The following is a 13,591-nucleotide window of genomic DNA, read 5'->3' as shown; positions in this document are numbered from 1 at the left end:
CCGGGGGGGCGGTGGGCGTGTGTGCAAAGTTGGATTTCGTCGTTTGGCGCTGAGGACCGTATTCATCCATCCTGTCTCGCGTCTAGACCGCTCCTGAATTCTAACTGCAGCCGAGCGCATGCAATTGTCATGTCGAACCCCGTTGCCACCCCCGTTCTACCTCTTCCGCCTCGTGACCTTTATGAACCCATCCTCGTCCACCTCGGGCTCCCTCCTAACCGGCTGCAACTGCGGCGGTGCATCGTCCATGTCCACATCCCCGTCCTCCTTGCCCTCCTCCTCCTCGTCATCGTCGTCGTCCTCGTCATCTTCATCTTGATCCGGATCCTCCACCTTCTTGAACACGATCTTATCGCCCTTCCTCGCCTCCCACCGCTTCCTCAGAGCCTCCACCTCGTCGAACCTCCCCCTCAGGCAGTCCGCCCGCAGCCGCACGATCGTCTCGGCCAGCTCCCACGCCGAGCTGTCGTCCACGTCGACCTCGAACTCGTCGAGCATGACCTGGAGGAGGACGGTCTCGATGTCTTCCTGGTCGGGCTCGTCCGCCGCCGCCCCCGCCGCCGCCCCCGCCGGGCCGTCTTGCGCTGTCGCTTGTGATGGTTGCGACTGCGATTGCTGTTGCGCCTGCTGCTGGATCTTGAGGGCGAGCTGCGCCGGCGTGAGCCGCGAGACGTCGGGGAAGAGCTCGGAGATGGCGCCGGCGAACCAGTCGCGCTTGTCGGCGGAGTCGGGCCCGCCCCAGTTGTTTTGGACGGCGAGCGTCAGGGCCGGCCAGAGGTGAAGGGCGAGGGCGATGCCCTGCTCGAAGTTGGCTTGGCAGGTGGCTGGATTCTCTGTCAGCCTTCGGATCGCGGGATGGAGAGGAGACATGGCCGTGGGAGGTTTGTACCTGGGCTTGGCGCTGTGCTGGCCATTGTGAAGGAGTTGTGGCAGTGGTGGTTGCGAGGCTGGGAGTGTGACCGAGGAGGGGCGATGGCGGGGCTGTTGACTTTGCGAAGTTCAAGATTTTTTTTGGGGGGGAGTACTGGGCAACCGCTGGAACGCACAGGGTTAGGGTTGGCTGCACTCTGGCACATGTTTCCGATGACGACACGGCGTAGCTCGGGCACCTCAACAACCCCGGCGGTCTCTTGCGAACGGGATGCAAAAAGAACCAATCTCCTCGCTCCTCTGCGTCGTCGGCTTCGTGATCTATCCGACGCGTCATACGGGCCCGATTGGGAGCGCCCTTCGCTGACGCACCCCCGAGTCAGCCTGGAATCATCAGTCAGGCTACGGCTGGACGTCGTCACTGCGAGCTTCCTGCTGCCATAGTTACTTAATTTCGCTTTTCCCCTACCGCCTTCTTTTTCTCCCTGGCTCACTTTCGCCGAACCAACCTCGCCCAGCCCTCGCTCGATCGGCTCAGACCTCAAAGCCATCATGACTTCCACCCTCCTCATTGGCAGCACCGGCCTCGTCGGCTCCTTCGTCTTGTCCACCCTCCTCGCCGACTCGTCGGTGAGCGCGGTGCACACCATCTCGCGGCGCGCGCCCAAGTCGACGGGGCCGACCCTCCGCGCGACCGTCGAGGCCGACACGTCCCAGTGGGCGTCCAAGCTCGCCGCGATCCAACCCGCGCCGGGAACGGCCATCTCCTCGCTGGGCACCACGCGCGCCCAGGCCGGCGGCATCGCCAACCAGTGGAAGATTGACCACGACCTCAACGTCGAGCTCGCGCGCGCGGCCAAGGAGGCCGGCGTCAAGCGCTTCGTCTTCGTCTCGAGCGCGGGGACCCGCGGCCTGCTCGGCTCGCTGGCGCCCTACAGCCGCATGAAGCAGGGCGTCGAGGACACGGTCCGCGACCTCGGCTTCGAGACGGCCATCATCCTGCGCCCCGGGCTGATCTTGGGCGAGCGCGAGGTGCCGCACCAGGGCGGCCCGATCGCGAACGGCATCGCGCGAGGCGTCGGCAGGTGGTTCGGGCAGGGCCTTCAGGACAAGTTTGCCCAGGAGGCCGAGGTGATTGCGCGCGCCGCGGTGCACGCGGCGAAGATCGCGGAGGAGGGGAAAGCGCCGGCCAAGTATTGGGTGTTGGAGCAGAATGACATTGTGAGGCTGGGAAGGACGGAGTGGAAGAGTTGAAAGGTGGGGGGGGAGAGAGGTTGCTACGGAGAAAATGGCGATGATGGTTTCCAGTCGGGTGGTTTCTCTTGGTCGGAGGGGATCCGGGAGATGAATGAAGTGAAGCTATTATGCCGTGTAATACACCCGCCTTCTCGGAACACCTCCCTCCCGCTGTTCCACGCTGATGGGGCCTGAGAGTTTCTGCAACCGTCGTCTTTCTTGCGTCTCGTCTTTCCATAATGCTCTCTGGAAGAAGCGCCTTCCGGCTTCCAACCCGCGCCACTCTTCCATTGCTTTCCACAAAACCCAGCACTCGGGCCCCCAAGCCGAGGCAACACAACGGACACGGAGCCGTGCATCTTCGGTCCGTCGCCCGACCGAGCTTTATCTTATCGCCAACGGCCCGCGTCCCTCCCCCCCCCCCCCCCCCCGTCACGTCTCCTGGGGATCAACCCCACTACCCCGCCATCCCCAGGCCCGAAACAAGCTCCATTTTCCTTCCGGAGCAGCCTCGCTTCGGCTTCTCTTGTCCACATGCCAACCCCGAGACCCCTCCGTGCCTGAGGCTTTCATTCGACTCTCTTTTTTTCCGGTTTCCTTTTCTCTCACATGAGCTCACTCACTCACTCATTGACCTTACAACAACTGCCTTGAACCACCAGAACCTCTTTATCATACGCGATCCGGACCCAACAAACCCAACCCCCCTCCCCCCCGGGTCCACCCCAAGCTCAGAGAGCGAAGAGAGAACTCAACAAGGAGGGCAAACACACACACACACTCTCTCTCTCTCTCACACACACACTCACACACCATGGCCGCCCCAACCCCCAACCGCCCCCGCATCGTAGGCGACCCGTCCGGCCCCTCCCCGCCGTACCCTCTCCGCATGTCCGGGCGCGTCATCAGCGGTTTCGGCCGGGGCTCCAAGGAGCTGGGCATCCCGACGGCCAACCTCCCCGTCGACGACGCGCAAACCCCCTGGATCTCGTCCACGCCCTCGGGCGTCTACTTTGGCTGGGCCGCGCTGCGGCTGCCGGCGGGGCATCCGGACGCCGCCGCCCTCCCCGCCGAGCCCGCCGAGCCCGCCGGGCCCCGCCAGGGCGCCGCCAACGGCTTCCGGGTCTACCCCATGGTCATGTCCATCGGGTACAACCCCTTCTACAAGAACACGGTCCGCTCCGCCGAGGTGCACATCCTGCACCGCTTCCGGTCCGACTTTTACGGCGCCGAGCTGCGGCTGCTGGTCCTCGGGTTCGTGCGCGAGGAGAAGGACTACTCGAGCCTGGACGCGCTGGTGGCGGATATCTGGTTTGACTGCGACGTTGCGAAGCGGAGCCTTGCGAGGAAGGGTTGGGCGCCTCGAGGGGTCCATGTCGCGGTTGGGCTGCCGAAGGGGGGGGACGGCGACGGGAAGAGCGGGAGCGAGGAGGGGGAGAAGGCGGAGGAGGAGGAGGAGGAAGCGGTGGTGGTGGTGAGGGATGGAGAGCTGGATGGGGAGTGGCTGATACGGCCTAGTGAGCTGGTGGACGAGCAGGAAGAAAAGAAGGAGTAAGAGGAAGGGGTCTGTTTGAGGGGTCGTTGAGGGAAGGACAAGATGGAAGGACTTGATGATGATGATGATGTTGATGAATGTAATTTCAAAGGTTAGACATGAGGAAATAGATGCGCGCGCACGCAAAACGCCGCGCAAGAGGCACAACCATCCAACAAGATGCCATGGCCCTTCATTGCCGTTACTCCTACCAAGAATGTGAATACCCAGATGTGTGTTCAATGCTGCCAGCATACCTATCAACTGGCAGAATCCTGTAAAGTCCATACCGCAGTGGTATCTGAATGAAACCAAACCCCATAAATAACCCCATGCCGAACACCTGTTTCCCCACTCGTTCCGGTTTTGCTTGATGATGTGAATCCATCCGATACGCCCATATCCCAGTTCCCAGGAAAGAAAATAATGTCTATCTCGTCCCCTTACACGGCCAGCTGATCCTGGTTCCGGTAGTAACAGGGTAGGAACTAGAATCCAACCTCGTCAGCTCACTCGCTCGTTTTGGGACAAGAAAGGCTCGCTCACGTTGATGACAAACAGCATGGGCATATCAAACATATCCCGCTTGATGGTCCATGTGTAGCTGCACTCGAGCTTGCCGTCGCGCTCCAGCTTGGAGATGCCATGCTCGCCATCGATTTTGGCGACGCGGTTGCTCAGAATGCTGCTGCGAACATCTTTTTGTTGTTGTTGTTGTTGATGATGGTGCTGCTGCTGTCCTGTCGGCTCGTTGGACCCGCTGCTCTCGCTTCCCGAGTCCTGGCTGTCGGCAGGCCGGTACTTCAGCAGGCGGCACTTTCGCGTCTTGTGGCCGCGGCTGTCCTTGAAGGCAAGCTGCGAGTAATCCTCGTAGAACTCGACGACGCTGTCATGGTCGAGCAGCTCGGCAAGGAAAACAGGCTGCGGGGTGTCGGACGATGGGTCGCTGGCGTCTGGATTCAGGCTCCTGAGACGGCCCTTGCTGTTGGCGTTCGCCGAGCTGGAGCCGCCAAAATTGACGTTGCGGTTGGGCGCCTTGCCGAGCAGCACATCCTTGGTCCACCCCGTGAGCGCCGTGAACTCCTTGTTCACGCACGCCACCTCTCCGGTCCGCCGGCATGCGAGCGTGGGGCTCGAACATTGCTGCATGAATTCTTCGTACTCGAACAGCGATCGCTGAAAGTAGATCTCCATGAAGACCAGATCCTGCGACGTCAGGTGCCTCGTCGACGCCAGCAGGGACGGGCGGATGCTGGCCAGCGCTTTGGCAATCCGCGAGGCATGCGCTGCTGTGAAGCGTGCCTGGATGAGGTTGAACAGCTTGTGGAAGCTCTCCACGTATCGGAAGGGCTCCTTGACCGTGTCGTAGATGTACGACGGGTCCCGCTGACGCTTCCCGAGGATCCCATGCTGGCGAAGCTTGGACAGCGTGTTGGATTGCTTCGCCGAAGACCGCTGCTGCTGGCTCGGCCCCTTCGCCCCAGGCGCTGCCGAGTGCGTGGTCATCGTGGGGGAGCTGTCAAAGCCCAACGCTGACGGCTGGGGGCTGTTGTTTTCGGTGCTCGGGCTCTGGACGCTGGTCGGGCCGGCGGCGATGGCATACGCGTGCGGAAGGCCGTGCTGGAGGTTCCCCTGAGAATACAAGCCGTTCTGGTTGGCGTCGAGGCCCAGGAATCCGTCGAGCATGTTGCCATCGTATGGGTTGACGCCGTTAAAGACACCGGCCCCAAAGCCTATGCTGCCGCTCGCCGACCGTCCCATGGCCGCATCCTGCGGCGGCGTCTCGGCGGCCCCCGACGACATGTGCCCTAGCATGCCGAACTCCATGGCGCCGTACTGGCTGCCGAAGTTCAGCCCCTCAATGTTGAAGTTGAAGAGGTTTGGATCGCTCGGGTCAAACGGGAGGCTGCCAAAGGTGGCAATGGGGCTCGACACGTGCGGCACCGTCAAGCCGCTGATGGGCGGGTTGTTGGAGGTCTGGAACGACGGAGACACGGGTGACTGCTGGTTCCCAAAGGGCAGATTTTCGGCCATGCTCCCGATCGGCGTCTGGGCGGCCGAGAAAAGCGGGAACTGGGTGGCCGTCGACTGAGAGAAAAAGGTGCCTGCCGTGGAAGATGCCTCCGAGGCCGAGACGCTCGAGTTCCGGTGGCCATCTTGGCTTGCCGGTGCCGGGGTTGGATTGTAGTTGGGTCCCAGGACCGGCCGCAGGGCCTCGGGAGGCGCATCGTGGAGGTACTTGGCCTTCTTTCGGACGCCGTCCTGACACGTTTCCATGAGCCCGCGTTTGATGCATCGCTGACATGGTCGCTCGTCACCTAGAGGGCGTCAGCAACATGGGTGTCTTGTCTCCGCCGGCAAAGGCTCGCGCCGCAACATCTTGAAACAAGCGACCAAGAGCTTTGGTCTCTCACAAAGGGCCGCTGGAGGCCATGGCCAAGCAGAGTTATGAGACGTTGGTGGAGCTTACCGCATGTGAGATGAGCTCTCTGGCAGGCAAAGCAGGCGCGGCGGGCCTTTTTCCTCCTGGGACGCAAGGGGTCTTTGGGGTCGTACTTCTTCTTGACCCCACTACTGGCATCAGCGGCTTCCGAGGCGGCGGTTTGATCGGCCATCTTGTCGTTCTCGTCCTTGATGCGTTGGTCTGTGTCGCCGTATTCGTTGTCACTGTCGGACATGACACCCGAGGCCTGCGGGTCGATCTGCCCGCTGTCTTGTTCCGGCATGATGCCCGGGGCTTTTTATACACTGCCCGAAGACTGGAGGCAGGCTCAAGGGATCCCAACTCAGCTCTGCTGCTAGCCTTGAGAGGGGGGGGCCGAAAGGGGCGAATGGCAGAGGGTAGACTCTGAGACTGTGCTGCAGCAATAATCACAGCGGTGGTACCAGGACGGCAAGTGATTCGCGTTGCGTGCTGGTCTCGCTGGCGGGCTCCGGTCTGGGAAGCTGAACGAACGGTAGCAGCCGCAGAAGCCAAGAACAAGTGCACTGCGCCAGCGGGCAACGTTCGGTGCACACCGTCAAGCTTAGCGTCGCCAGCGGAAAGGAACAGGCGCGGAAGTTTCCTATCGTGCCGGGGGCCGTATCAACGGCCTTGGGTGGCGCCCCTGTGACTTGAGCCTGCTTCTGAGGAACCTGTGGCCTCCCGCGATACTCGTTACGAACGAGCTGATCGTCGGTCAAAGAGCAGCGACCGTCCCAGCTGACGATGTCTGATACACGGGCAACGAACGGCAGCCTCGTATTCCCAGACGTTCCCTTGAGGTCGCTGATGATTCGTCCGGGGAAATATGCGGATGGTGTTGCTGTACGACAGGCACCCCACCGGCCAGACAGGCCCGAGGCCAAATGGACGGCGAAATGTCCAAGGCGCTGTGGTGGCCGAGCGTCTCGAGTCACGCGGCAGCGGATAGGGGACGAGGGCGGGCGAGAGGGAGGTGTGATTGTAAGAACCGCTATGCGCTGGTAGTCCAGGAGCGGTGGGAATGCAACCAGCTGCAGGTCGCCGTCTGCGTCGTTCACTTGCGTCAAGCCCTTGGCTTTGATGGCGCAGTGGGGACAGGCTTCTTCTGACCGGTGTCCAGAGACAACAGGCCTGAGACAGGAACCAATTGGTGCCGATGCGGGACGTTCAGAGGGGCAGCGTCGTGGCGTCGAGGAGGGGGGGGCGTTCCTCTGCTCCGTAGCCCGTGCGCTGAGAAGCCTGTCGTCCGTTGTCGACTCGTCAAGGAAGGGAAGGGTTTGCGCGTTGTCGACCTCGGCGTTGCTGCCGCTGGCTTGGTCAGGCCGTGTGCCGTGACGTTTCGTCAGGGCTCCTTGTCCGCGCCACTCGTCAGTCGCCGCGGGCGTGGTCGGGGCGTTGTCGATGCGAGATGGGATCTCGAGGCTTGCACCAGGGCCGGTCGATCACCGAGAAGGGGGCAGATGATGGAGGGGCGCGCGTCAGCCTTCTCCCCTCCCCGCAAGATCCGTCGAGAGGGAGATTCCCGCTCGGTGGTGGGGTGGATTCGCCGGTGGGCTCTAATGAGCCGCAGTCCAAAGAGGGCAGGGCGTGGCGCGGGAGATGCTCGCTCGCTCTGGTTGTGTTAATGGCGCTCCAGACCAGGCGTTGCTAATGCTACTGTTTGCATGGCCGTCGTGGAGAAGCAAGCAGCGCTATGCAGCTGATTGGGGAGGCGGTCTGGAGAGGGGTTCTGGTCTTGATCCGATCCATCCCAAGTCCCGGGTTCGAAGCCGCAATCAAGGCAGTGTCGGGGGTTGCGGTTCTTGCGCAAGACGTCGAAGTCGGTCGATGCTTGCCATTGGATTTTGGGGGGGGGGGGGGGGGTGAGTGGTTCACACTTGCCCGTGACTCTCTTTTTCAAAGGCCCACCTGCGCCTGAACCCCTGTCAAAAAAAGTGGGACGGAGGCCACAAGCCAGCCATGAGCCGAGCTTGAGCAGGTTCCTTGCCGCCGAGGCGGGGCCGTGTCATTACGCAATACGTAAGGGCCGAGCACCGCGCATTCCAGCACCGGCTGTATCGTACGGTACCATGGACCGAACGGGCATATGATCCGACATTTTTCGGCGTTGCGCCTCGCCCAGCAAGACACCGGACATGTTGGATTCGTCCTTGTCCTCGATTCTGCATCGCCATGGCTCGCTCACCGTAAGTTACGGCCCTCGTTCGGGTTTCCCTCCTGGCCCTCTCTTGCATCTTGGCGGTGGATACGTCTTCTTCACCTACGTCGTAGCCGTGGCCTCCATTGGTGCCTCCCGTCTGTCGTTGCATGGCGTCAGGCGGCGCGGCATGTGCGGATATGCAGAGGGACAATGGCAATTCAATGGACGGCCATGGTCCCGTTGGAACGGTTCTCTCTGCCTGGCGTGCCTAAGTGCGACGGACGCTAGCCGGCTAATGCTGGACCATCATGGGCACACACACCATTCATCGGCTTCAAATCCCCCAACTGTCTTCATGCGGGCAACCTGTCGCCTTATGACTCGCTGCTGATCTGCAGATGGACTGCCGCGGCCCGCAGCCTCAACCGAACCCAAAACCAAACCCTAATCAAGGATCGCCTCATGCCACGCCGGTGTAAGTAAAGACCACCATGCCGGACGGAGTTTTCTGGCCGGTCTGCGCGAGGGGCCAAGAGAAGGGGGGCTCCGGATTTTGATGGCGTTAGTGAATCGTCATCCCCTTCGACGATGTGACTTGGTCTCGGGGACGGCCCCAACTTCTCGGTCAGTTTCGGCATCGCTCCACCTTTTTCATCAACCCCTCCGGGCTGGAACAGTCCTCCACACATACGGTGTACTAGTACTCCGTGCAAGTATCTCCATACTGTATTAGTACGCCTTTGGCGGACGACCCGCCTTGGCCAGACATCCGAAGGCGGGGCGTCGTGTCTCACCCTCGCCAGCCACGACCCTCCTGTCTGAATCCAGTGTCCCAGGTAACTAGTAAGTAGTAGTTAGTGCGGCGCTGATCGAGCCAAGCATCGCTGAGGAACATGACTCACTCCCACGTCTGTTTTGACTCCGTCCATCTACTAGTATACGCAGCATTTTCAGCTAGCCACGGATGAAAACGCCATGGCGTTTGCGCTGCCGCGTGCTCGAGCCCGCGTTTCAAACAGGTTATGATGAGGTAGCCGTCGCCCAGGCCACGGTGGCTCCCAGCACGCTACCAAGCTGTCTGGCATGAGCCATGGTGCATGCCAGAAGCAGCCTCAGCAGTTGCCCGACCCTACAAAGCCCGGCCAAAACAGGTACCAGGGCTTGGCCTCTTTTCGGGCCTTCCCTGACATCTGCCATGATCCAAGCCGTGATAGGCTGGAGCGAGGCAGCTGCTCACCGCTCTCGTTTGTACATCAAGCGTTGTGGCCGTCTCTGGTGGACGGGGATGACGGAGCATCCCTCAAGGCAGCCGTCCAGACGATTCCCATAGTCTATCCACCCATTCATTCATCCATCCATCCATCCATTCACCGATGGCTAGCAACTGACCGGATCAGGGCGCTGTGTCGCTGCTCCCACGTCAGATCACGGCAGCCACCTCGCTGCAGCCCGTGGCATGTCTGGCCTGGTCACCAGGCTGGTGTTACCTACTCGAACCCAGGATTTCCAACCCCAAACTCGCTGTGCCCTGCTTCCTTGTTCTCCTCCCCCCCTCCCCCTAACATGATGACTGCTATGTTGCCGTTGCAAATCGACTCTTGGCGCGTATCCTCTTCCCATAGCGGAAGAAGAGGTAGGGAAACGGCATCATGGCGAGCGTCACAAAGGCCATGAGGGCCGTGGCCCATTGAAACCCCAGAGCCTCATACATCTGAATGCCAAAGAGGGGAAACGCGGCTGTATCGCAAGTCGAAGCGTCAGCGGGGTCAACCGAGGTGGGGAGGGGGGGGGGGGGCGGCGCCCGGTTGGGGGGTAAGGGTAGGAGAGTGAGAGTGAGACGGAGTGACTTCATCAAGAGTCGGTCAGAGGGGCCGGGGCCGGGGCCGGCCGAGCTCTCAGCTGTGCTAGAGGGAGGGTGAAAGAGGGAGGGAGACAAAGACGAGGAGACGAACCTGCAAAGGTGCACCTCATGAGCGCATTGGCCGCCAGGGCGCTCGCTGCGTAGCGCGGATATGCGTCCACCTACAGGTCGATAGCGACACGAGACCGCATCAGTCAGCATCTGCTTTCCGCCTTTGGGCGAACGCACATTATTCAACGCCTCAGTGCCGAAACGTGGCGCCAGGGTTGTTCCAGACATCCTTGCTCGCATACAAGAAAGGCCGAAGAGCGGTCACACTTACAAGAAATGTAAAGATGCCCGTGAAGGCGAGCGCCATCCTGCAAAGGAGCCGCGATTAGCGACGGGTAACCACATGAGGCTGGATGGCCGGCAGGGCCTCTGGTTATGCAAGACTAAGCGGAAAAGGCAACAATATGACAACCCACAGCCGACACCCCCCCCCCCCCCTCCCCTCCCCTGGTTTCCCCAGCTGTGGCATTCTCGGTGGGGGAAGATGTTCAGGAAGTGGGTGACGTGTGGGGGGGAGGAGAGGAGAGGGGGCCAGGATCGACGTGGTTTGTTACCAAACGTGTTGATGTTGGCTTTAGGGCTGGTCCGTCAAAGATGGACGGATGACTGAACTGGAGGGGGAAAAGGGGCAACCGATCTGATCAAGTCCTAGCGTCGTCCACAACTTGTGGGAGGCTTCAAGACAGGTTTCGGATCATGATGGCTCGTCGAAGAAGGGACTCACCCAAGGCCAAACACGCCAGATCCAAGAATAGACACTATCCAGTGCACCCGCGGCGTCGAGGCAAATCCAAACCAAAACAACCCTCCCGTAATAAGCGGCGCGCTGAAAATGACGGGAGGCAGCTGGTCCTCGGGCTCTTCGCGGAGCACGCCGGTCTTTTGCTGACGCCGCTCGACGAGGCGGTGTCGCACGCCCGTCCAAAAGGGGGTGCTCAGGCAGGCCAATACCATGGCCACCAGCAGGCCCATGAAGGTCAGACCGATCTGCCACAGGTTGAAGTCGTAATTGGTGCGGAAGATGAGCGGGAACGCGCCAAAGAAGAGGTACAGCAGCCCGAGCAGGACGGCCGTGTAGATGTTGAGGATCAGCGCCATGGGCTCGAGAGCGAGGATCTGGAAGGGGCGCAGGAGGGAGTAGGCCACCGTATGGGCCACGGAGCGCGTGGTCTTTTCGATGGGGGCACGCCAGCGGTCGTCGCCGGTGGTTTTTCGGAGGCGCTGGGCCTTGCGTTTGAGGAGGACAGGGTCTGGCAAGCGCGTCAGCCTTTGTGGGATCAGGCCATCATGACGGCCCAGGCAAGCTTACGGTACGTCTCCGGCACGAACAGCGCAACGCTCACCAGCAGAGCCCCGGACCAGATCAGCAAGACGTAATGCGTCCAGCGCCAGTCCGTGTACATGTTAATCAGCCCTCCAACCAGCGGGCCCGTGGCCGGCCCGACGAACGGCGCCAGCGCAAAGATGGCCATGGGCGCGAGCATGGTGTCGCGCGTGAACATGTCGCCGACGGTCCCGCCCGAAATCGACAGGAACGCGCTGCCCGAGACGCCCTGAAAGAAGCGCGCCACGATCATGGTCTCGATGTTGCGTGCCACCGCCGACGGGATCAGCCAGATGAGGAAGCCCGCGAAGGAGCACAGGTAGATGGGCCGCCGCCCGTAAAACTCGGCCAGCGGCGACCAGAAGGGCCCTAAAGCGATGCCCAGCACGAAGGTGGATAGGCCGAGCGTGGCGGCTAGTCGTGTCGAGGCGAACTCGGAGTTCATCTGCGCATACGTTGCCGTGTACGAGGCCGAAGCGTTGGTGCTGGAGTGGGTTAGCAGGTTCTGGGTGTTTACAACCCCCTTTTTTCTTTTTCTTTCCTTCTTTCAACATCAAACACCATTCCTCCCAGTCCCGCATCCCGGTCTCCTCCTTCTCGTCTCCAACCACCGCCCAGTCCATGGCCGAAGCCCCCTATTCAAACACCACGCGCTTGCTTGTGCTGACAAACACCCCCCACCGGGAGAAAATAGGAAGAAGGATAACTCACACGCAAAAGGACCCGACGCTCGTAATAAACACAATCATCCACTTCTTCCACAGCGGAAAGCTGCGCGGGCACATGGGGTCCGCGTCACCCCCGTCCCAGCCGACCTCGAACGGATCCTGCTCGGCCTCGCCACGCTGGGCCCCCTCTGCCGCTTGTTCCGCCGCGGGGTGGTTGTACGGCGCAATGATGCTGCGGCCCGACGTTTGCGACTCGACGTCGTCGTCGACGCCCCAGCCGTTGGTGGTGCGCTCGCCGCGGAGCGGGGTGAGGTCGGGCGAGGGGATGCGGGACGAGGGGATGGGGTGGAGGGGATGCCGGTCTGGCCTGTCTTCTCCGCGCCGCTTTTCTGCCTCCCGGTCGGCCTCGGCGGTCCCGGCCTCCGAGCTGAGCTTGGATGGAGGAGCGATGCTGGATTGGTCCTGGGCGATGACCGTTTCGAGGTCGGAGGTGTCGTGGTCCGGGGCGGGCTCGGGCCCCTGGGAGGGAGATTTCTCGTCCATGGTCTTGTGGCGCTCGTCGTTGTCACTTGTCCTGTTGCTGGTCGGCAATGCAATGCTTGACCTGGCCGTGCTGCAATCTGGGAATATCGCCAGGCCGCAGCAGTGGCGACATCGAGAGCCCGGCTTGGAAGTCTGCTGGTGCGCACCTGTTCGCGTCCAATCCTTCGTTTCGCACCGGATGGCAGTCCTCGGGGTTACAGCATGATACTCAAACACACGGTGGACGACGATCTCCAACGATCGCTTCGAATACGCCTTGGGAGGTCTTGCCGACGCCTCCAGAACGAGGAGGCCATGACGTTGTTTATAGACCGCCCTGCCCACCCTGGTTTTCTATCATCGAACCTGGTCCAGATGGAGTTCGGATCCAGGCTCGAGGCCCGCTCCCCATTTCCAATCCTTCACAAATCCAACCCTTCGTGGCGGGGCCCTTCTCGGCCGAGCCATGCACCGTGGAGCCGGCAATGCTACCCGGCGCATGGCGAGCTAGCCCACCTGGTCCACGGCATCAGACTCCAACAGGCGAGCGAGCGAGACCGACCTTGCGCTAGCCGGGTTCATTGTGCAGGCGCTGGCTGGGAATTCTTCACCGGAGTTGACGTCAACCGTGAACCGACGTTCCGCTGCATCTTCATCTGATGTGTCATGATTCTGGAAGGGCTCCGAGTGCAGGGAACACCGAGGGGGAGACCTCGAACCAACCCGAGCGAACCAGCATGCGCCGCGGGCAGACACCGGGTTGCAGCGGGGAAAAGGCTTTTCCCGCGTTGCGTCGTATCCGCTAACCCAACAAACGCTTCCGCAGCAGCGTGGATGACAAAACGGCCGGTCTAGCGTTGGGCCAACCCCAAGTCCATGACCGCCTCTCCCAAACACCAGGGCGGTGGTTATCCGTGCCTA

The 13,591-nt window shown here is 61.5% G+C and overlaps 5 protein-coding genes across 5 annotated transcripts; 2 read left to right on the top strand and 3 right to left on the bottom strand.

Annotated features, from left to right (window-relative positions):
- Window positions 1-156: 156 nt before the first annotated feature.
- VTJ83DRAFT_7308 (uncharacterized protein) lies at window positions 157-914 on the bottom strand (the record flags this gene model as incomplete). The annotated part of the gene is made up of 2 exons (XM_071014116.1): window positions 157-824; window positions 890-914. 2 exons carry the CDS (start codon window positions 912-914, stop codon window positions 157-159), a joined length of 693 nt encoding a protein of 230 aa, XP_070863525.1.
- Window positions 915-1,422: 508 nt separating this feature from the next.
- On the top strand, window positions 1,423-2,124 carry VTJ83DRAFT_7307 (uncharacterized protein; the record flags this gene model as incomplete). Its single annotated transcript, XM_071014115.1, has 1 exon — window positions 1,423-2,124. The coding sequence occupies one exon, from the start codon at window positions 1,423-1,425 to the stop codon at window positions 2,122-2,124; it is 702 nt and encodes a 233-aa protein (XP_070863524.1).
- Window positions 2,125-2,920: 796 nt separating this feature from the next.
- Window positions 2,921-3,661, top strand: VTJ83DRAFT_7306 (uncharacterized protein; the record flags this gene model as incomplete). The annotated part of the gene is made up of 1 exon (XM_071014114.1): window positions 2,921-3,661. The coding sequence occupies one exon, from the start codon at window positions 2,921-2,923 to the stop codon at window positions 3,659-3,661; it is 741 nt and encodes a 246-aa protein (XP_070863523.1).
- Window positions 3,662-4,083: 422 nt separating this feature from the next.
- VTJ83DRAFT_7305 (uncharacterized protein) lies at window positions 4,084-6,366 on the bottom strand (the record flags this gene model as incomplete). The annotated part of the gene is made up of 3 exons (XM_071014113.1): window positions 4,084-4,128; window positions 4,187-5,958; window positions 6,111-6,366. The coding sequence occupies 3 exons, from the start codon at window positions 6,364-6,366 to the stop codon at window positions 4,084-4,086; spliced, it is 2,073 nt and encodes a 690-aa protein (XP_070863522.1).
- Window positions 6,367-9,817: 3,451 nt separating this feature from the next.
- VTJ83DRAFT_7304 (uncharacterized protein) lies at window positions 9,818-12,691 on the bottom strand (the record flags this gene model as incomplete). Its single annotated transcript, XM_071014112.1, has 6 exons — window positions 9,818-9,981; window positions 10,197-10,266; window positions 10,428-10,464; window positions 10,881-11,406; window positions 11,466-11,965; window positions 12,192-12,691. The coding sequence occupies 6 exons, from the start codon at window positions 12,689-12,691 to the stop codon at window positions 9,818-9,820; spliced, it is 1,797 nt and encodes a 598-aa protein (XP_070863521.1).
- Between the last annotated feature and the right edge of the window lie 900 nt (window positions 12,692-13,591).

The sequence above is a fragment of the Remersonia thermophila genome, chromosome 7, assembly GCF_042764415.1.
Source record: "Remersonia thermophila strain ATCC 22073 chromosome 7, whole genome shotgun sequence".
In the NCBI taxonomy this organism is placed as follows: Eukaryota; Fungi; Ascomycota; class Sordariomycetes; order Sordariales; family Chaetomiaceae; genus Remersonia; species Remersonia thermophila.
This window is presented reverse-complemented; position numbering and strand designations above follow the sequence as displayed.